Source organism: Aristolochia californica, unplaced genomic scaffold, assembly GCF_029961685.1.
Source record: "Aristolochia californica isolate CCGP_79_NKW_82.1479 unplaced genomic scaffold, dmAriCali1.0.hap1 SCAF_12, whole genome shotgun sequence".
Lineage (NCBI taxonomy): Eukaryota > Viridiplantae > Streptophyta > Magnoliopsida > Piperales > Aristolochiaceae > Aristolochia > Aristolochia californica.
This window is the reverse complement of record NW_027181793.1, coordinates 23700048-23723280: the sequence shown is the minus strand read 5'-3', so window position 1 is coordinate 23723280 and position 23233 is coordinate 23700048. Positions and strand designations below refer to the sequence as shown.

At 37.3% G+C, this 23233-nt stretch overlaps 2 protein-coding genes across 3 annotated transcripts; both read left to right on the top strand.

The window, feature by feature from the left end:
- Positions 1–551: 551 nt before the first annotated feature.
- On the top strand, positions 552–16440 carry LOC137946355 (beta-adaptin-like protein A). Of its 2 annotated transcripts, none has more exons than XM_068792617.1 (11): positions 552–1086; positions 1195–1711; positions 2288–2412; positions 7195–7393; positions 9010–9238; positions 9530–9696; positions 10043–10252; positions 11125–11235; positions 11350–11526; positions 11815–11909; positions 14782–14956. In XM_068792617.1, the coding sequence occupies exons 1-11, from the start codon at positions 1034–1036 to the stop codon at positions 14861–14863; spliced, it is 1965 nt and encodes a 654-aa protein (XP_068648718.1). In that variant the 5' UTR covers positions 552–1033; the 3' UTR covers positions 14864–14956. The 2 variants fall into 2 exon arrangements, with proteins under 2 accessions (XP_068648718.1, XP_068648717.1); XM_068792616.1 differs by lacking the exon at positions 11815–11909 and adding an exon at positions 15939–16440 and having other exon boundaries at positions 741–1086; positions 14782–15234.
- Positions 16441–17452: 1012 nt separating this feature from the next.
- Positions 17453–23223, top strand: LOC137946220 (uncharacterized). The gene is made up of 7 exons (XM_068792438.1): positions 17453–17749; positions 17856–17963; positions 20938–21102; positions 21288–21459; positions 22037–22110; positions 22776–22891; positions 22975–23223. Exons 1-6 carry the CDS (start codon positions 17480–17482, stop codon positions 22854–22856), a joined length of 870 nt encoding a protein of 289 aa, XP_068648539.1. The 5' UTR covers positions 17453–17479; the 3' UTR covers positions 22857–22891; positions 22975–23223.
- The last annotated feature ends 10 nt before the right edge of the window (positions 23224–23233 follow it).

Here is a 23233-nt window from a genome sequence, read left to right as displayed (position 1 = left end):
AAAAAATAAAAAATAATAAGTCATCGTCGAAGAGCCCTACGGCTCTGAGACCTTCAATTTTGGATTTCCCAAGCGGCTCCGAGACCTTCGAAACCGTCGCGAAATTCTGTTATGGCGTGAAAATCGACCTCACGGCAATAAATGTCCCTCCGTTGTCTGCGCCGACGAGGTTCCTGTCCCAATACGTTCTCCGAAGCATCATAGACTCGGTAAAAACCCTAAAATACTGCGAATTGCTGATGCCGATGGCAGAAACCCTACGTATTACACAGCGAGAGAGACGGAATGAATGAAATTGGGGTGAACGGAGAAAGCAGAGAGTGAAAACGAGAGAAAGCAGATAAAGCAAAGATGAGGGGAAGAAATGGGGCAAAAAAAAAATCGTCGGGAGACAAAGGCCGAGCGAGAGGAGAGGAGAAGAGGAAAGGAGGGGGGGGGGGGAAGAAGCGGCAACGTCGATCGTGGTAAGTGAATGATTCGAAAAATAGGTAGGAATCAAATTTTCTCCGTTTTTGCCTGGGTAGATGAAATGGTGTAATTTCACTTCAATTCAAGTCTTTTTACACTAACGCCTTATTTGTGATGACCGAGGTAATGCCGGGGAATTTATACCACTTCATTGTAGCCTACTTGCTTTTAAGCCTCAACAACCCGCTTTCCACCGGCAAGGCAGCAATCGACTTTAATTTTTAAACGAAGATAAAACTTAAAACGAGATATTTATAGATTTTTAAATGACAAATGGTAAGTTTGTAAATTTTAAAACCATGTGACCTGAAATATTTTCAACCAGGGGCACTAATTACCTCTCTTCCTTCCACCAATTCACTACCTGTTGTGTCTGAAAGCCCTAGATTTCCACTCTTCCTTTAACCAATTCACTCTCTGGTCTGCTTCTACCATAGAATCATTAGAATCCGTATTTGTGGAGTTTCCACCTTCCAAAATCTGGCACTGCATTTATTTTCTGTTTGTTCTCTAATGTTCTGTATCTGATTCTTCTGGTGACTCCGAGCACTTCTTTCCATCTGCAATGACTCCCCCGGTCCAGCCGCACCGTTCTTCATCTCCTTCTCAACCATCTGGGTAATTGAATTTCACGTCTCTCAGCTCTGGTTTTAACATCTTAAATTTGTCTCTGTTCACGCTTATTTTCAATTATAGTTTCATCTGAGACTCTAATTCTCATTTCAGCAAAGGTGAAGTATCCGATCTAAAGCTCCAACTCCGGCAACTCGCGGGGAGCAGGGCACCGGGCACTGACGATTCTAAACGCGAGCTCTTTAAGAAAGTCATCTCCTACATGACCATAGGAATTGATGTCTCCTCATTATTCAGCGAGATGGTGATGTGTTCAGCTACCTCGGACGTGGTTCTAAAGAAAATGTGCTACCTGTATGTCGGAAATTATGCCAAAGGAAATCCTGATCTCGCGCTCCTCACGATAAATTTTCTTCAGAAAGACTGTCGAGATGAAGATCCAATGATCCGTGGTCTAGCACTAAGGAGTCTTTGTTCATTGAGGGTAGCGAATTTGGTTGAGTATTTGGTGGGTCCATTGGGCTCAGGGTTGAAGGACAGTAATAGTTATGTGAGAATGGTGGCGGCTATTGGCATCTTGAAGTTGTACCATATTTCTGCGGCAACTTGTGTCGATGCGGATTTCCCTTCATTGCTTAAGAGCCTAATGCTTAACGATCCTGATGCCCAGGTAGCTTTCTTTTTTTTCTTTTCTCTTTTCGTTCTATCCAGTATCTACTCAAATTTGGCGTATTATGTTGTCTGGAAACGAAACTGACTGGAAAGAAGATAGAATTAACTGCAAATAATGCTGCAATACTGCAGTGGTCTTTCCATTGAATGGAACTTTAAGCTTAATATTGTGAATCCAATACTTTCGTTTTCTTTAAAGAATATTTCATTGAATTTCTTTTCTTTTTTTCAAGTAAACTTGATGACGCTATGTGAACAGTTTAATGACCTCTTTCTATCTAGAATTCACCCTTATTGCGTTTATATCAGGTGTCTTCCCGCAGGGACATGGATCTCATGTTTTTGAGCATTCAGATGATAATTAATCTTTTTTTTAATAGATGATAACCAATCTTGCTTAAACTCATGGTCCACGTATGCTGGTGCACATGCATTGCCTTTCTCTTGCCCTTGCTGACTTATATGGTTTGGAAATTGGCATACTCACAATGGAATTAAACTTATATGCTATATTTGGGCTTTGTATACTTGCCCTGATGCTTTGTTTAATAGAATTGTCCTTTTGTCTTCTTAGGTTGTTGCAAACTGCTTATGTGCTTTGCAAGAGATCTGGAACTTAGAGGCAGCTTCTTCCGAGGAAGCATCAAGAGAGAGAGAGGCTTTGCTTAGCAAGCCAATAATATATTATCTTCTGAATCGGTATGATGTTATCAATCTTTTCATTCTATTGTAGTTCCGCAACTAAGTACTGGTAGTCTCTAAGTTCTGCAAAGGTGTGAAATAGTTCTGCAAAGATGTGAACCCATGAGTGCATCCAAGATATCTTCCTTAGATGCTAGATATATAGGCAAGATTCATGCATTCTATTGTGATACATTGACTGGAACTTATTTTGCTATTTTGAACTTCTTCAGCAGAACTTTAAATATATAGAGTAATCTTGATTTGGATTTGAAAAGAGGATTTGAAACTCATTTTGATAATGACTTTGGAGGATTATTACTCTCTCTTTTAAGCTAGGCATTTAGATGCTTCAAAATTGATGAAATTCCTTATATATTGATGGGTTTGTTGACTTGGTAGCCTTTAGCCCTTCATTCCTTTACAAGCTGAAAACAGGGAGAAGGATGACTGAAAAGGTTTAGCTAATGTTTGCAAGGCTTGTATTGGGGTTTCAACGAGAGAAGGAAGAAGACAAACTGAAAACAGAAATTAGAGGAAAAGAGAATAGACGTAAATAATTGGTGTAGTTGTCTCATGTCCTCTCCTCTATTTATTTGTAATCTCAGCATTTAGCAATTACATATCTACCCTTACATAGAAGGGAAACAAAGAGAAAAAAAAGAAGCCATAAAATTATGAAAAACAACAATCCTACCTCCTCTCTTTAACTCTCTCCCTCAAGCTAGAGTATTGATGTAGAATTTTAGTTACATCGACTTTTATACCTCGCAAGCGTACGAATCGTTCATGTAATCTAGCAGTAAGCGAGGGTCATATCCACAGGGAGGATTGAATGTTGTGTATTCTTCAGTCAACTAGCCTAACCAAATATGATGAATTAATCTGAACTAAACACTAATTATATCCTAAATTATCAAGCAATAATTTAATTAACTACTTCCTAAATTATCAAGCAATAATTTAATTAACTACGTGCACAACAGGAAACGTCAACTCTGGATTTTACCGTGATTCGTGCCTCTCTCGAGCGCCACGTAACCACGAATCCGGATTCTCAATCCTTGCGTCTAGCCCCTCTCGGGCGCCTAGAGTTAAAGACAGAAATCAGATTACAATAGAATGCAGAGAATCAATTTCCTATTGTGATGATGCTAAAATTATCAACTTTGGATTTTACCGTGATTCGTGCCTCTCTCAAGCGCCACGTAACCACGAATCCGGATTCTCAATCCTTGCATCTAGCCCCTCTCGGGCGCGTAGAGTTAAAGACAGAAATCGGATTAAAATACCAAAATCCAACCTCAATTATAATCTTACCCTAATTAGCTAATTTAATCAAATATCAAGAAAACAAATCTTAAATAAACCTTAATTATCAAATCAGATTCAATTAACATTCAAAACCTAAGTTCAAACTATATGAAAAATTAAATTCAATAATGACGAATTACTCCCCTTCTTCTTCCTCTCGCTCGGGCAGCAACTCGTTCTCACGGGTGCTGCAAATTCCGGAAATTGGTGGCGTCGGGTAGCATCAGTGAGTGGCCGGAGGTGGAGACGACGCGGCGACGACGGTTAGAAGCCGACGGACGGAGGTAACGTCCGGCGAAGAACGAAACAGAGCTGACGTTCTCCAACCGGCTCTCTCGAGTCTCGGTTGGAGTCGGAATAGCTCCGGGACTGGTCGGAAATACGTAACCGACGCCGGAGGATGGTCGGAAAGAAGAAGTGGCACCGGAGAAGCCCTCTCGGATCCCCTCCCGGCCTGGCGAGCAAAAAATAGCACTGTCGAAATCACCACGACGGAGACTCTCTCGAGCTCTCCTCGGGGTTGTTCTCGGTTGCTGGACGGCAGTGGACGGCGGTGGACGACGGTGGCCTGGCGAACGGCGGTGGGGAACTCCTCTCGGATCCTCCCCTGTTTCGGTCGACGGTGCTCCTCTGTTTTTCGATACTCTGTTTCTCTTTCCTTTCACGCTCCTCTCTCGGGTTTTCCCTCTCGGGTTTTCCCTCTCGGGTCCCCTCTCGACCTCCCCCCCCTCGTTCCACGCCCTCCTGGTTTAAATACCATCTTATTTATTTTAAAACGATTTGACCTAAAAATCATCTCCATTTCACTAAGGGCATTTTGGTAAATATCTCCTTCTCCACCATAATTCTCCTGAAATTCCATAATTAAATCTATAAAAAACATTTCAGGAAGAAATAAACCTTAAAAACAATGAAATATAATTCAGGAGAGAAAAATATGCAATATCGACAGTGATTAATGCCAAATTCAATAAATACTCATTTCTTTTGAAAACCGATAAATAACCACCTATAACACAATTATAAAGGTTATTCTATTATAATTAACCTAGTTCTCAGGTCAGAATATGGCATCTATCAAGTATACAGGTCAAACATCCCAGCTTGTTACAAATGTTATCAAACTATTTTTTTGGTAATCCTTTAGTAAAGAAATCTCATGTTTATCTGCGAAACGAACATGAGGAGTTTCAGTCGATCTCTTCATTGATGCATCTTGAATAAAATGTCAGTCGACTTGTATATGCTTTTTTCTCTCATTGAAAAGCGGATTGCTTGCTATGTATATAACTGCTTAATTATCACAATCCATCTTCATTGGCTTCTCAGTAGAAAACCCGAGCTCAACAAGTAAAGTCTAAAGTAACCTACGTCATTTCACAAGCAATGTACACCATGGCTCAACACTAGGCTTCTGCACTTAAACTTCCAACCACTTTCTGTTACTTGCTCTGCCAGGATGCTTAGTGTCCTCCTAGGAAAGTATAGTAACCATTTGTGGATCTTCTATCAACTCGACAACTTGCATAGTCAGCATCAAGGAACTCATTTATAGAGAGATGACCATTCTTCTTATACAATAATCCCTTGCAAGGAGCTGCCTTTAGATATTTTAAGATTCTATACATGGCTTCAAGGTGTACCTTTCTTGGATACTCCATGTATTGGTTAATACATTATATCTAGCCTAGTTCTTATAACATATATGAGTTTTTCAACCAGTCTATTGAGATTTATCCTTAAGAAGAAGACTCAACTTATCATGCAAGCCTCCATGAACTTCAGTGGGAGTTTCTACCGGTTTTGCACCAAGAAAAGTCCTGTTTCAGTCAATAAATCAATGATATATTTGTGCCGAGATAATACCATATCTCTTTACTTTGAGCAACTTAAACGCCTAAGAAGTACTTCAATGACCCCAAATTCTTGGTTTGAAAGTGCTACATAATATACTCTTTGACTTCACCAATTCCAGCCTTGTCATGTCTTGAAGTGATTATATCATCTACATACAAAATGGAAACAACAGTGCCTGACTTTCTATGCAAGATAACTATGTAGTCATTTAAAGTACACCGAGTGAAACCAAATATCATAATAACAACACTAAATTTATCAAATCATCACATGGACTTTGTTTCAAGCATAAGTAGCCTCCTTTAGCTGACATACTTTATTCTCCCCTGTGCAACAAATGTAGGTGGTTGCTCCATGAAAGCTTCATTACTACGATCACCATACAGAAAGGTATTCTTAATACCTAACTAGTACACAGATAATAACATACGAATTAAACTTAGTTGGACCAGACTAGAAGTTCTATACAAATTCTTAAAAAACTTCAATTGAGACTCTCCAGCATAGTTTCGATACAAACCTCCATTGAACAAGAGACATTATTTGTAGATAATTTCGACCAAGACTTCTGCCCAGCACAGTTTCTATGTAAACTTCATTGAAGATAGACAACATCCAAGGCTAGAACGCACTCTGGCCTGAAATTCGAGCTGAATAAAGAAGTGGCAACAACTCCTTCGTCGTCTAAACCATCAGCCTATAACACTGGGAGGAGAAAGAATAGAAAGTTACCTGGAAGACTCCAAACCACCTTACTAGGTTTCTTTCACCAAAGAGCAAAGACCATCAACTAAAAGATACCGACCCTCAGACATGTTACTGCTCTGATTCCATGAAAACACGGAGAAGGATGAGAGAAGAAATTTAACTATCATGAGAAACAGCGAATGTTTCAAGGCTTGTAATAAGGGTTTCACCGAGATAAGGTAGAAGATAAACTGAAAACTAAAACTAGGGGGAAAGAGATTAAACGTAAATAATTGATATAGTTGCCTCACATCCTCTTCTCTATTTATTTTTAATCTCAGCACTTACAATTGCATGTCTACTCTTACATAGAAGTGAAACAAAGATAAATAAAAAGAAGCTATAAAATAACGAGAAATAACAATTGTACCTACTCTCTTTCACACAAGCTACCATTGTAATCCTTTGAGATGATATGTCATTTGATGTTCGCTAACTGCCAATTTTCAAGTACACTTGTATGATAAGATGTTCACCAGGTACCAGTTTCCAAGAGGAGCATTACACTATGATAATTTTTCTTTCTTCCTGTTTTTGTTTCTTTTGCTTGTATGAGTGTGACTGGCTGCCAAGGTTCTAGCAGTTGAGTTGTCTCTTCCACTGGATTTTCTGCCACAGGCTAATAACCTGTTAGTCAAGGGAGTTCTCTGCTTTCCTCATTGAGAAAAAAATGAGCTGGAATAGGTTATAAGAACTCACCTTGATGTAAATTGTTCTTTAATACTCCTCTTGCTAATCTCTTTAGTGAAATGTGACCCTTTTGTATGCCAATCCTTTGTATGCAACTGTTATAGCAAATTTCAATTAAAGGGCATTCTGCATCCAAATTGATGACAACAAATGTAAGTTTGATATTATGCTTATTTTATAAAACTTTCACAGGATAAAGGAATTCGGTGAATGGGCCCAATGTCTTGTACTTGACTTGATATCCAAATATCTGCCCTCGGACAGCAATGAGATATTTGATATGATGAACCTTCTTGAGGACAGGCTCCATCATGCAAATAGTGATGTTGTTTTAGCTACAATCAAGGTGTTTCTGCATTTGACCATGTCCATGACTGATGTTCATCAACAGGTGTATAATAAGAAAAACTCTCATCATTGCATTTGCTTTTATGTGGCTTATGTTTCAACTTGTCCATGACTGATGTGCATCAACAACTTGTCTCAGAGAGGACTATATCATTGTCATTTTTCTTTTATTTAAATACAATGTACTCCTAAATTATATATAGCTGTACATTTGTAGCTTCTGGTAAAGCTGGTAAAAAATCTGTAAAAATTTTTATCATGTCTCTCTATTCCTTTAGGATGCCATGAGGACATTTATAATGGACTTTCTTTTCAGTAAAGTCATTTAGTTTTGTAATGCATCTAGATATACGGAATGGTCAATGGTAGTAGAGAATGACTATCCACGTGCATTAATTTCCATGTATGCACTCTGACACTGTCCTTTGAGCTTAAAGGAGGCCTCATAGAGCTTTACTACTTCCATGTACCTCCATTTCAGCTGATTCATAAAACAAAAGAAAATATGATTTCCATTCAACAAAAATAAGGAAAGACATCAGATTGAATTTTTATCAACTGCTTCATGCATTTTGACAAGAATACTTGATCAGATTTTGTATGAACACTCAGGATATCATATGAAGAATTTCATTTCCATAACTCTATGTTATTATCTTTGCTTAGCAAAACATTGGGTTGTCGGTAGTATGGATAGCCACTTTGGCACCAATTGTTTTTAAGTTTAAAATACAGAAAAAATTATTTTGATGTATAATGTTGGATCTCATTTATTTTGTGTTAAGGAATAGTCCCACATGGATTAGTGACTACAAAGATTTTGAGTTTATTTAGTTGGTAAGAGGTTTCCTAAGTTGGCTAGTCATTTTGGGATGGGCCTTGGACCCAACTTAACATGGTATCAGTGCAGGTACTCATATGTGGGCCTACACCTAAACTGTAGAGCCACAAAAGAGGGTCTACACCTAAACTATCTACTTGTAGAGCCACAAAAGATGGTATACACCTAAAATTATCCACTTGCAGAGCTACAAAAGAGGGTTTGCACCTAAATTATCCACTTGTAGAGCCACAAAAGAGGGTCTACACCTAAATTATCCACTTGTAGAGCCACAAAAGAGGACCTACACGTGAGGGGGAGTAGTCTCACATGGATTAGTGAGTACAAAGATCTTGAGTTTATTAGTTGGGAAAGAGGTTTTCTAAGTTGGTTAGACATTTTGGGATACCCAACTTAACATTTTGAATATGATTAAAAATGCTTGCTTTGATATTTTGGTTATTATCATGTCAGACATTTTTTTTTGGAAATAGGTCATGTTAGACATTCGCATACTAATTATTGACGTTCAAGGGTTCCATCACCCTTCGTGGCCAAAGTTCTCATTTTGTTATAGCATGCTAAACAGAAGGTCCTGTTTCCTGAGGTCGTATGTGTGAGATTTAAAATGCATAATTTTTCACCAAAATACATGCTCTCTCTCTCTCTCTCTCCATATCCTTCTGCTCGGGCTTCTAATTATTTCTCTATCTTCACGTTCCTTTAAGCACTCCAATGTAATGCCTCCTTTTATTCCTTCATTGTCTGTGTACGGTAGTTGTGCCTTGTTGATTAGCAAATGAATAAACCAGTGTTGAGAAGAAATCTTTCTGCTACAGGTGTATGAGCGTATAAAGGCACCGTTGCTAACACTAGTGAGCACAGGAAGTCCAGAACTATCCTATGCAGTTCTTAGTCACCTGCACCTCTTGGTCATGCGGGCGCCCATGCTATTTTCATCGGACTTCAAACATTTCTACTGCCAGTACAGTCAACCATCATATGTTAAGAAGCTGAAGCTTGAAATGCTGACAGCTGTGGCAAATGAAAGCAATACCTATGAGATTGGTAAGCATATAGCTCTTTTAATATATGGTTGACAGCCTAGCAGAGTCCCTCTCTCTCTATATATATATATGTGTGTGTGTATGTATATATCTATGCAAAAATATATGATTGACATGACTTTACTTGTCAACATTTGTTAACATTTATTAGTTTTTTTTATACTTAACATGAAGAAAATTGGAAGATTGTATGTATGCAATTTTTATTTCTATTTTTGATCTCTGGGCTTGTTTATTTTTTATATCTTTTTCTGTATTACTACTGCATGACTGTTATTACATTCATTTTCAGTGACGGAATTATGTGAATATGCTGCCAATGTTGATGTCCCCATCGCAAGGGAGTCCATTCGTGCTGTTGGAAAGATAGCTCTACAACAGTATGATGTGAATGCGATTGTGGATCGGCTTCTTCAATTTCTTGAGATGGAAAAGGATCATGTTACTGCTGAAACTTTGGTGAGTATTTATTCCCCTGATTGTTGTAGTTTGTGCCCTACAGTTGTTACTTCTGTTGTTTGAATATGCATACTTAATTTGTTTATTATATGTTCTGGATCATTTGACACTGAAGTACTTGTCCTGCTACAATGTGATATCCTTGTGCTATCAGTGAGTAGGATGGGACTTTGACGTATATTCTTCATGGCTACCCATCTTTCTTGTTTCTTTTATCTTCTGCCAATAAATCTTGTTGTTGTTCCTCAAATGGAGCAAGGGTGATACCGTGAACTATATGATTTGGTCCAACTTACAAGCTTCTATTTCCGTTGCCTTTTTGTTTTTTTGTTTTAATTGAAACCAGGTACTCGTGAAAAATCTCCTAAGAAAATACCCTCAGTGGAGCCATGATTGCATTGCAGTTGTTGGAAATATCAGCAGCAAAAATGTTCAAGAACCGAAGGCCAAAGCAGCTCTCATTTGGATGTTAGGGGAGTATTCCCAAGACATGTCAGATGCTCCATATATTCTTGAGGGTATTGTTGATAACTGGGAGGATGAGAACTCTGCAGAGGTAATCAATTCTCCAATAACAGATGCTTATTATAGTCTATATTTGTTTATCCTTTATGGTATTATATCATCAAATTTATTGTCATAGTCTCACATCAGTTTAGCAGCCTATAACATAGAATAAGAACTAGGGTGGGGTCTCTCCAGTCTAAGTTTGAGTTTTTGAGTTGGATGTTTTCTTCATGGTATCGACACAGGTTTGATGGACCTTCACAGATATGGGGCATTCGTATCAAATTACTCATGTTTTTGGAGCCATGAAGAGGGCTCACATGGGAAGAGGAGTATTAAAATTTGTTCTATATAGGTTATGAAGTGATCCACGACATCTTTTAAGAAAATGAGTTGGCTACTCCACCGTAATCTTGGGCTTTTGAGTCGGATTTTTTGTCACATGGTTTTATATGTATTCTTCTAGAGATATATTATCAACACAGGCACTGTCAGTTATATAGGAGAAATTATTTATCTTAGTGCTAGCTATTCTTTGTTGGTTGTGTTCTCGCCTCTAGCTGATGCTTAAAAGGGATTCTAGGATCTTCCCTTACTTTTACGAAGTAAAATCTTATTGAGTTTTGTTGACCTTTCCCTACTTCTAGTGAACATGCTGTGTCCATTTCTCCACAGCCAGGGGATTGACTGAAGCTAGATTTGGGTCCATGATGTTTCAATAGAAAATTTCTTTGACAGTTGATTTAACATAATTTTTTTAAAATCTAAAGCAATATTCTGTGCAAATTAGTGAATAGAAAAGTTATCATCTTATGATTGATACTATTTCATTCAGAGCATTTGAAAATCCTGTAAAGATTGAATAGATAACAACACAAACTAGCTGCCTCATCTGTTTGCTGATTTTTACTCAATCATCAGGTTCGCCTACATCTACTCACTGCAGTCTTGAAGTGTTTCTTGCGAAGGCCTCCTGAGACTCAAAAGGCTTTGGGGGCTGCACTAGCTGCTGGCCTTGCTGATCCTCATCAGGTGTCTTATTCTGTTATTATTCATATATTTATTTTTAAAGAAAATTCAATTAAAACTTTTAAGGCATAAAATGTTATGATTAGATTTTATTACTGAAGATCTTCTTAAACACAGGATGTGCATGACCGTGCTTTGTTCTATTATAGACTACTGCAATATGATCTAGCTGTTGCAGAACGAGTTGTGGACCCTCCCAAGCAAGCAGTATCAGTCTTTGCTGATACTCAAAGCAGTGAAATCAAAGATCGCATTTTTGATGAATTCAACAGCCTCTCTGTTCTTTACCAGAAGGTGGTTTTTTTTTTTTTTTGACAGACTTCTTTTATTTTGTGTTTGTGCAGAAGTGATGTTTGCTCAGCTAATATTTTTAAAAAGTCTGCTAAGTGTCTGATTTATCTGTTTTTCTATGCAAATTCGGCATTTCCACATATGGTGATCAGGGCCACTGATCCACCACACTGCCTCTAGTCTTCCATATGCTTGTAATCATGCCTAGGTGATATCAGTGGTTTACCCGTTAAGATTGTATTTGCAGTTTTTATTGGACTTTAACAATTTGTTTACATTCATAATGGTCAGGATCCTCTCTCGCATTCTGATTTTGGATGCAACCTTCTTACTGGCCTGCAAATGAAAGCTCCCTCATTGGCATATGCATATGTTATCATCTTAAGGTTAAAAAACAAATTAACCCTAGCACCTTAAAATTTTCTGTTGTTTCTTCTTATATGTGATCTTATTTCTAAAATTCATTTTTCTTGAATTTAATATGAATTGTTTTATGTTTTTACTATAGAAGATTTGGCATTGAGGTGGAAAATATCCTAGGATAGGTATGATGTTAAAATACTGATGCAAGGTTAGTTTGGTCATTTTACCAAACTCATGTGGAGGTCATATGATTCCAGCATGTTAGGTTACATGTCTTTATGTTATGCTTCAAGTTTTGGTATAATTCTGTTAGTACTAAAGAAGTTATAAGGAGGATATTGTGCATAGCGGTATTATTGCCCTCATACATCAGCCCACGTAAGTGATGTTATAAAGAGGGAACCGGCTCGAATTTTGAGCCTAATCTCAATGCGCAGCTCTTGCTGCTTTTCCACAAACTCTCTTATCTTCTCAATTTCTTCTCTCTCTCTCTCTTCTAAATCTCTCAAGATTCTTATTTTTATGGTATCATAGCAGTAGAAGACGTTCTTGGGCAGATTTCCTAACCCTATTGAAGGTCCCTCCACCAATTTCTGGGCTGGCAGGCTAAAAATCAAAATTTCTTCTTCTTCTTCTTCTTCATGTCATAACCATTTGGTTGATGGTTTCTATTGCTTATTGAGCAGTCTCTATGATCTATTGCCCTTAAAGGGTCTCTAATTGCTAGCCCTTTTCTTACCTGCGCTTTCTAAGGACTTCACATACTAGGTGGCCACTTTCTCTTGCATGATAGCATCTCTCATGAGTGGCAATTAACTTCTATACGCTTCGTCCTTTCATGGAACACCGGGTTACTAGCTATGAATATAGCAGCTTGATTATCACATTTCTTACCCACAAATTTTGAAGAAAGGAAACCCAAACTCAACAAGAACAGATTTCACCCATATAAGCTTAGTAACTGTATCAATCATCACCCTGTATTTTGCCTCAGTACTAAATCTAGCCACTATGGCTTGTTTCTTGCTCTTCCAACTCACTAGGTTACCTCCAATAAAACAACAATAATCAATAGTAGATCTTTTATCCATTGTACACCCAACATAATTTACATTTGAATATCCCAATATATCAACCTTCTCATTCAGATAACATAGCAATCCTTTTTCGAGAGCACCTTTCAAATATTTCAAATTTTTTTGAGTCGACTCTAAATGTATCAGTTTTGGGTTTTCCATTAATTGGCTTACTACTACTACACAGGATATATCCGACCTAGTAATTGTTGCATAAATCAATTTCCCAACTAGGCGTTTATACTAGGTCTTGTCCTTTAGAATCGGAAGTTCAATATTTACTTCCATAGGAGTATCCATTGGCTTAGCTTCCAAGAGATATACTATTGCAACATATCTACAACATACTTCCTCTAACATAGAACAACACCACTTGGAAGGCGTGAACACCTTGCATTTTTGTGACAAGATGGGACTATTGATATTTATTCTCCAGTTTGAGGTAGAGTATTAAAATACTGATGCAAGGGTAGTTTGGTCATTTTTCTAAGTTCATATGGGGGTCATATGATTCCAGCATGTTATGTTACTTGTCTTCATGTTATGTTTCAAGTTTGGTATATTTCTGTTATGTATTAAAGAAGTTCTAAGGGATGTTGTACATAGGTGCATTATTGTCCTTATACATGAAGCCACTTAAGTGATGTTATAAAGAGGGGGCTGGCTCGAATTTTGAGCCTAATCTCAACGCAGTTCTTGCTGCTTTTTTTGCTGCTTTTTTCCAAAGTCTCTTCTCCTCTCAAATTCTTCTATCTCTCTCTTCTAAATCTCTCCAAGATTCTTATTTTTCAAATGATGTTACTCATATTTTGGTTAACCTCAGACTATATCTAATGAATCTAGCCTTGTAGAAACTACCAATGTGTCCGGCTTTCTGCAACAGCGGTTTTGCTGGTTACCTTAATTACCTTCTAAATAGCAAATAACTTTGAAATTCATGTTTGTTGATTTAGATGTCTAATACGCGAGCAGTATGTAAGCATCTCATTCCAGTAATCTATGGTAACAAAATTCTCGCAGCGAAACGTCTTCTTCACTTTTCTTATTTTGGGAATATGAAGCTCTTAGGAAACCTTGACCTCTTTTATGTTTCACATTGTCCCATTTATTCAGTCTCAAGTATACACACGAGGCTTAGTGTGATGGGTCAATGATAGACCCTATGTGGTAGCAGCCCCCTACTCATAGCCATAGTCAAGTCTATTTCCCAATGATGACAAGCAAACTAACACCCACACAGGGTTCTAAAGGACATCGTGATGGTGAATGGCTGCTTGTCCAAGCCATGGGGGAGAGAATTAGTCCAAGATACTTAGAACTATTCCCTTTTCACTTTAGGAAAGGATTCAACATTATCCCTGTTGAATTTATGAGTGCACTACTGTTTTTCATTCAGAAGTATTGCTGTGTTATGTGATGGTTCAAACCATGTTATTTGGCAGACTGAATTTTTTTAACAAGTTTCTTCAAAATTCATGGTTTTAAGCAACTCAACAAATCATACTACTACTGCTAAAATCTACTTGATGTAGTTTTCATACATTATTACCTTAAAATAATGAGCTTGCCTTGTTTGTAATGAGGCCATGCTTTTGTTACCACTGAGCAGAAGAAAAAGTTGGTTGCCTCATGTTCCCAAAAGAGAAAAAAGGTCCTTGAATATGTGCTGCTGGTGGAGATTATCAATCATATACTGTTTCTATGCACTCTTATAACACTTAATTGTGCTGTTTTTCAGTTTTCTGTTTTATGCTTCCATATGTAAATATTCAGAGATGCCTTTAAGTTGTAGCTTACTGAATTATTTTTCACCTTTCAGCCTTCTTACATGTTTACTGATAAGGAACACCGAGGCCCATTTGTGTTTTCTGAAGAACTTGGAAATTTGTCTATTGGGGTAGAATCTGAAGAAATCCCAGCTCAGAGATATGAAGCAAATGACAATGATCTTCTTCTAAGCACATCTGAAAAGGAAGAAAACAGGATTCCTTCTATTAACGGTTCTGCATACAGTGCTCCTGAGTATGATGGTTCTGTCTCTTTAGCTCCTGTACAGTCTCAAGCTGAAAGAGCTGCATTAACCCTTAGTTTGCCAACTTATGCTCCCCAAGGTGGGAGCTCAGGGATTGATGATCTACTTGGTTTGGGTCCACCTGCTTCTACATCTTCTTCTGCTCCTCCTCCTCCTCCTTTGAAGCTTAATGCAAAACCTGCCCTGGATCCAGCCACTTTTCAACGGAAATGGGGCCAGCTGCCACTGTCGTTATCTCAGGTACAAATTTTTGCATCTTACTGTTATATATCAACGTTGCTCATTTTGATGTTATTAACTATGCTGTCAGCAGATAAAGGAAAAGGGGAAAAAAAAAAATCAAAGATCCTAGTGATATGTACGTTACCCTTGGTTTTAGTTTTTTGGAAACAATCGGCTACTTTTTTTTTTGAAAAGCCAGTTGGCCACTTTGTTTCAATCACCATGTCTATGCCATCAGTTGGCTGCCTATGACTCGTGATGCTGAATTACACAATCATCTAAGCAATGCTCCATCTGGCAGACTGTTCTGTCTCTTAATAGTAGACAATAAAATAAAGAAATGGATTAAGAAAAATGAGGTACAAGACTAGGTACTGGTTGTTATGAAGCAGTCTCTTTGCAAACCTGAGTCAGCATTGCCTAAAACATAGATTCTGGTGGGTTGCTTAAGCAATTATCTTAGATAACACTGTCGAGGAGGAGACTTCCATTTTGGGCTTTTCAGATTGCAATCCAAATTGTTTAGGCTCCTCAGGAAAAAGTACTCTTGTTGCAGTATGTCAGTACTACTGTTTTTTTATCTTTCTGCAGTTGTAATCATTCAAAAATAATTCTGATTTAGTTATATATACTTTCATCTAAGTTTGTGCTTGAAAATGGCAACCTTATCCCATACTTCCTTTAACCACTTGCATACACTCGTTATAATTTTAAATTTTCAGGAATGCTCCTTGAGTCCTCGTGGAGTTGCTGCTTTGACTACACCTCAAGTCCTCCTTCGCCACATGCAAGGCCACTTGGTTCATTGTATTGCATCGGGTGGTCAATCTCCAAACTTTAAGTTCTTTTTCTTTGCGCAGAAGGCTGATCAATCAGCTTCTTTCTTTGTTGTGGAATGTATTATCAACACTTCATCAGCAAAGGCACAAATGAAGGTTAAAGCTGACGATGGAGCATCATCTGAGGCTTTCCTGTCTTTGTTTAGATCAGCACTATCTGAATTTGGTATGTCATAATGAGCTTATTAGTTGTCTTTTTTTTATCTGTAATATCATTTAGTGAAAAAATAGGTAGTTATTCTCCTTTCTGGTTGATGTAAGTGGTGTTTTTTCTTGATTTTTCCTGTGGAAAGGAGGATAATTATTTGTGTATCAATGACATTGTCCATGTGGAATGTGCTTTGGCAGAAATAAGAAAAACTTCAGGTCTTCTTTATCAGATAAATAGATGTCTCTTAACCTAGGTTCCAGCCTCTCTGTTTGATTGAAGAGAGTAAAGAAATGTACATGCAAGGTTTGTTAAAAATAAACACTCTCATTATCATTTTCTTTTGGAATCATGTGCACGTATGTATCTGGTGTTAAAAATGGCATGCAAGACTGATTATGTGGTACCATGTCATCATGATATATCAGGATCCGATGAGTCGAATGACATGCCAATATACGTATCTTCTTCAAAACACATCATCATCCATGTAGGATGACATGTCATCTGCTATGTCATTGAATGACACAAAAACCCTCAAGGTCAATTTAAAATATTATATGGCAAACCATGCTATCATCCCTTTTGTACCTATTATTATTGATTTAAAATATTTATTAATTTAAAAAATACTACTATACTTTTTATTACCTTATATTTATAATAATAAAATATAAATTAATTATATTAATTAATTAAAAAATCTTACTTTTATCTATTTAAAATCTTTTATTAGCTATTTAAAATTTTATTAATTAAAAAATATTTAAAATTTTTATTTTAGAGTTTAAAAATTAAATTTACCGGTATACTTTTTATTACCTTATTTTAAAATAATAATAAATAAAATAAGTATATTAATTAATTAAAATTTTATTCTTACCTATTTAACACCTTTTATTATCGATTAAAAATATTTATTAATTAAAAAAATATTTAAAAATTTTATTTATAATTTAAAAATCAAATTTATCGGTACGCTTTTATTTACTCTCTTCCCCTGTCGGCCTATTATTCCACCAGAACAACATGTTTCTTGAACATTGCATGAGCAACGTTCCATTTTAGGTACAAAGCCGACTCACTTTGACACATACATTTTTATGTTACCCACTTAGATGTTCATACACAGAGCATAGAGTATCGACCCTTCCTCGCGGGCGCTAGCGATGTCGAAACGTAGGCTCGACTAGGATCGTAAATAGAGTTAAACACGCTGTCATGTATTAGATCGCCACGACATTCTATTCGTCGCAGTGCTCTCCCCTCCACCGAAATGTTCCGTTCCGTGGCCCGTCTCCCTCTCGGAACTGCCTTCTTCCGCCGCGGGGTGTCCCATGCCAGCCGCCGTGTTAGTTTCTTCTCAAGTGCAACCACTCAGCAAGCATTTCCGTACTTCCCTCTTCCAAACCCCTCCCAATCTCAAGCAGAACAGAACGTAGGTGCTGGAAATGCTGAAACTTCCGATCGTCAGAAGAGGAATGCCAAGGGTGGGGACTATGAAAATGAGCAGGCTCGACTTCTACAAGCTGCTCTTAGACACGTGGTCTGTAGCACCAGTAATTTTTCTTCTGCTTCTTCTTTTTTGGTGTTTCAATCGGTATTCGTATTTTTTATTTTTGCTTATAGTCTCATACTGGTTTTTTTGTCAGTTGAAATTGGGATGGACTGAGGAGGCCTTGATTGCGGGAGCGAGGGATATTGGGGTCTCTCCTGCTATCGTTGGATCATTTCCTCGAAAGGAAGCCATACTCGTCGAGGTATCCCTTTATTTTTTTGAATTAGGCCGATGTATGTCTTTGACTGCTTGATTCATCGATGCGGTTAAATCTTCTATCTTTGCTTGCCTTATACTCCGGATAGAACACGACTAATGATTTATCAAATTCATGAATCCGACAATGCGATACTTCTTCACTGTTTTTCACTGTTCCAAGATGGATGCGGTTAAATCTTCTATCTTTGCTTACCTTATACTCCGGATAGAACACGACTAATGATTTATCAAATTCATGAATCCGACAATGCGATACTTCTTCACTGTTTTTCACTGTTCCAAGATGGATGCGTTAATATTCTTGTTGTTGCGTTAATAACATGTAGTGCTATCTCGTCTATGGCATATGAATCTCACCAAAACCTCTTCAAGAAATATAACAAAAATAAATAAATACAGAGCGTCATTTTTGGTTGTCCTAATATAAGAACATAAGATTGGAATGATGTAGACCACTATCAATCTAAATCTGTCACTGGGCGTTGCTGTTATTCTTTAGAAAGTTGAGGATCCCAATATCTCACAGTTATCAAGGAGGCAGCCTCTGTGAAGGCTTTATCCACAAAAGCCAAGTATATTTGAAAGGATTCTTATGAAGATTGTGTACAAAGAGTAGAAAAGAAATATCACCTAGATATTTTAGTTATTATAAATGTATGACTTTTTTAAAGTACTTAATGAATGTGCTTTCTAAGGACACAACCTGCTAAGGTTTACATAGAATGGGAAAAAGTCCCACACCGATTAAGTATTAAGACATATGGTTGGGTTATAAGGTTGTGCAACCCAAGAGCAGTACTAGAGGAGGATGTATTTGTGGTCTGAGGCCTAGATGTGAGTTCTTGCTCCGAGTGTGTTGTCCATGTCTCGAGCATGTTATGTGTGTAAGCTTGGACATGAGAGTGAACCATAGGTCTCCTCAGTGGCTTGTTATTTTATGACGGGTCTGGACTCAATTCAATAATGGTATAGAGTGGGAAGACAACATGATATATGTTCGTCTAGTTCAATTCTCCCTTGTTGTCAGTATTGCGTGTTCGAATTAGGACCATAATATATGGCAACCTACGGGCAGATTGGCTACTGGCCTGTTTGCAAACTCAGATCTATTTGTAATGGATTTAGCCTTGAGCAACAGTGAGCATAAGTGACAGCCGATGGTTTCTACTTCTGTGATGTTTTAATGTTAAAAAATCAGTACTGTTCAGTGGTTTAACCTGTCTCTACTGGAGATTTAAGTAAAGAAACTATCTCAATGACTGTATTTGTTTACTTTTTTTTTTTCTGCTTGAATCCAAATAGAGGATCAATAAAATTTAATTTCCAATAATTGCTTTAACTGATCAGACTGCTTGCCAACAAGCTGTTGCTATCAAGTACCTACTGTCTGTACTAGTGATTCCTGCAGTTAGTTGAAATGATTGGTCTGAGCATATAAAAATTTATTAGTCCTTAAGGGCATAAAGATAAAATAATGTCAGTTTTGTGTTCCAGAACAGCAGATAAAAAAGGAGCTTTTGCAAATATGTGAGACTTGCTCTGCTTATGATTTTTTAATTGTGTTAGGTCATCTTACTTTTGTGTGTGTGCGGCCTAGTCAGATACGAAGAGTATAGAAGGATATTAGTACTGACAAAAAAATGAGTGAAGATCTCCCGTCAAACTTTCCCATTGATTCTTGTTGATGGCATCACCGATATTATTAAATGTGTGAAATCGGGGCCTCTATTGGCCCTCTGCATGTCATGGACATTTAGTTAAGAGGAAAGTCAGACCACCTATCAAATGGTACTAATTTTTGTCCTGTTTCGGAGTTTGCTTGGCTTGCCTTGCCCCCTTAGTAACTGCCTCTCTCTATATTGTGCTTGTCTTTCCTTGGCTTCCACCTCATCTAGGTTAGCTGAAATAAAATTTTGACAGCAGCTCCTTTGGGAACTCCAGGTTGGTTTGGATGGAATCATTAGAGATAATGGTGTCAGGGTCTTTCTGGTCTAATCATGTCCAATTGGGTGCCATGATTCTGCCGAGGCTGAGATTTGTACCTCCCTGCTTCAAGGTGTCAAGCTCTACTCTCAGCATTTCTCCTCCCCTTTATTTGTTAAAGGGGGACTCAGCCATGGCCCTGAGTTTGGATGCTGGACAAATCCAAAACCCCTTACCTGAACACATTTATGAAGAAATACTTGATATAAGTACCTCTCTCACTATCTGTTGGCGGCACTGTCCTATATCTGCAAGTATTGCTGGTGTATTAGCTAGAGAAGGTATTTCTCATCAGCATGTTGCTGTGCAGAAACACTTTTCCCTTTGTATCTTGAGATTTGAGGTTCTTCCTCTCCCTCTCCTTTGTTTTCCTTTTTCTTGAATAGAAAGAGCACTAATTTAAAAAGGGAAAAAAAAGGTGCACCTGCCTTCTGACCTGGGTTTCTACTTTTGTTATTAGCTGCTGTCATCTTCATTCTTTTTAAAATGCTTTTTTGGATACACAATTTGCATACTACTTTGTGGAATCAAAAAGTTTATGTTAAATAGTCTCAATAAACCTGGGTATAAAACTGTAAGAACAATTAGATATTCTGATTATTCAAAACATTCTTTTAAGGAACACAGTTGTGGATAGTTTTCTTTATAAGCAGTATATCCATCATCAAACTATAAACTAATGTGTTGACTACGAGTACAAATTCCTTCAGTAGTGAATCTCTTGTTCTTTTAATATATAAATTACTGTTGCTTATTTATTGTAAGTGACGAATTCAAAGAAAATTTAATAGTAATCATGCAAATTACAGCAAATTTTATATCACTTTGTTTCACAGTAATTTAATGCCTGACTTATTCAAATTTGTGTTTTATTAATTATATTATATTTTGTTATTTTTATATTTAACTTAACTTTTTATTTTAGCAAATTGTCATAAGTTTCTTAGTTTAACACTTTCTGTTTCTATGTTCAGTATTTCATGGATGAATGTCTACAGAGGCTTATTGATAAGGTTGATTCAGGGGATTTGCCTTTGACAAACTTGATTCTTAGTGACCGCCTTGCAAAGCTCATCCGTGTACGTTTAGAAATGCAGGCACCTTACATATCAAAGTGGCCTCAAGCACTAAGTATTCAGGTGATTTGGAAATGAAATAAGCACTTAACAGACCTCTTCAATTTCTTCGACTATGTGGAGCATTTATGTGTTTTTGCCATTTGATTTGTCTGTCATTATATGCAGTCTTGATTGGTGAAGAGTGTTGATCAAACAATCCTAACCACTTAAACAGGGGCAAAAGCACTCATCTCTTTTTTTTGTAGGCCCAACCAATGAACCTGCCAACAAGCTTTAAGCAGAGGGCTATGTTGATTGATGAAATTTGGCATGCTGCTGGGGAGCATTCCACAGATATGGACTGGTATGTCAAACGAACAGTATTGGGAGGGTTATATTCCACAACTGAGTTGTACATGATCACTGATCGTTCTCCAGGTTTGTGCTTCTTCCATAACATTGAATTGTTTTCAGATTAAATGGATGTCTTTCATGGTTTTACTTTTGGTTAGTCAAGTGACTTTGGGACTTTTTCATTTCTTATTTCACCCTTCTTTTTCTTATGGTTGGTACTTGATTGTATTTCATTTCTCTCTTTTGTACTTTCTCTCCCTTGGGAGAGCTTTTTTAGTGAAATCCATTTCTTATCTCCATAAAAAATAAAAAAGAATATTGTTGTTTGTTGTTCTATGATTTTATTACTGCGATTTTGACTTTATTAGAAGGGTAAAGTCCACATGGTTCATTTGAAAAGATTTTCCGTTTATCAAATTCCACACCAATTGTCCACAAAGTTTTCTTTTATTCTCCCACTTGAGTTCTGTCATCAAGGATGGGAGAACTGCTAGAGAGAGTGTCATTCAAATGGGAAAAAGATCAAATATTTGCCTCTATTTACTATGTCTTGAATAAATCTATTTTTGATCTTAAAAAATTTCTAATTCTGAGCATGGGATGTTTTCTTTGTTTTATTTTATAACTGACAGTATCCTGTAATCACTGTCATTTGTGACAGAATTTCTTGATACGTGGACTTTCTTGAATCGAAGGATCAAAGATGCATTTGAATTTCAGAAAACTTTTCGGGAGGTAATGATGAGGAGGTTCATTTTTCCTTTCTTATTTGACATATGTTGTGTCTTATCTATTTGGTTCCTTTTGGATGCAAAACTAAGACATTTTTACTTGAATCAAGTACATTATGGTACAAAAAGTTTGTGGCTCAGAATTTCACTTAGTTGGAGTTCCTGCTAGAGGGTCATATATTCTCCAAAAATACTAACATTGGAGGAACCTTCCCTTATACTAATGGGGATTTAAGACTTTTTTCTTTGACCCTGGACAAATTAATTATTTATTTTCAGATAATATAATTCTCATTTATTTGTCTGGGAAGGGCCACTTGCTGGTTGCAGGCCTTTCACTCCCTTAGTAAAGCAACATGGGTACATAGTAAGAATGTTGGAAAAAGTGTCTAGCAGATCTGAAAATTATAAAAAAATATGGCTTTATCACCTTATTTTTATGGCAATCAAGAGGCACTGCCTCGACATTGTGATGGTGCTAGGTGTGCATTGCCTTGGTGGTCGTTTGATGACATGTGTAGTGGTTTGGATATGTAGTGCTTGCCTATAGGAGACCCTGTTCCCGATTGTTTTGACTTCTGAGTATGTGCTGCTTTTGTCTATCTCGATTCTCATGGCTTTGGATATTCTAGCATGAAACTGTCAACTAAAACACTGTAGCTTCTGCAGGCTTCATACTTGGTTGAGGCTGTTGGTGCTGGAGTTGGGAGTTCACTGCAAGGGTTTGTTCAACGTGTGTTTCAGAGATGAAAACGTTGTAGATTTCATCTGTGTGTCTATCATTGGTTAGTTTCTTTCTCCTATTTGACAAATTTTAGGTCCAAAAAGACATTGTTGAGACAGATTTAAACACTTCACATGGTCTCAGGTAGGCTATGCTTCAGAAGAATAAAAATGGGATGAGGCCAAAGTGTTCAGCGAGGAAGTTCGTGATCCAGGCATTGAAGTTCACTTACTGAATTATAAGCCCTACTGGGTTTTCTAACATTGTTGATGTAAATTTTTCGTATTTAGGAAGAATTGCTTTAAGGCAACTGCCTGTTTCTTGGTTCCATGAGAAAAATGGGCAAGATTTTTTTGGTGATAGAAGATAATGGGAAAGATGCTTCAAAGAGAATTTGCAATTA

What these genes read in the sequence shown, in the direction of transcription:
- LOC137946355 (XM_068792616.1), top strand. Translation starts at nt 1,034, where the DNA reads ATGACTCCCCCGGTCCAGCCGCACCGTTCTTCATCTCCTTCTCAACCA. An exon ending in AAGCAATACCTATGAGATTG is followed by an intron (nt 9,239 to 9,529) that starts GTAAGCATATAG and finishes ATTCATTTTCAG; the next exon opens with TGACGGAATTATGTGAATAT. An exon ending in GCCTTGCTGATCCTCATCAG is followed by an intron (nt 11,236 to 11,349) that starts GTGTCTTATTCT and finishes TCTTAAACACAG; the next exon opens with GATGTGCATGACCGTGCTTT.
- LOC137946220 (XM_068792438.1), top strand. Translation starts at nt 17,480, where the DNA reads ATGTTCCGTTCCGTGGCCCGTCTCCCTCTCGGAACTGCCTTCTTCCGC. An exon ending in AAGCTGCTCTTAGACACGTG is followed by an intron (nt 17,750 to 17,855) that starts GTCTGTAGCACC and finishes TTTTTTTGTCAG; the next exon opens with TTGAAATTGGGATGGACTGA. An exon ending in GATCACTGATCGTTCTCCAG is followed by an intron (nt 21,460 to 22,036) that starts GTTTGTGCTTCT and finishes CATTTGTGACAG; the next exon opens with AATTTCTTGATACGTGGACT.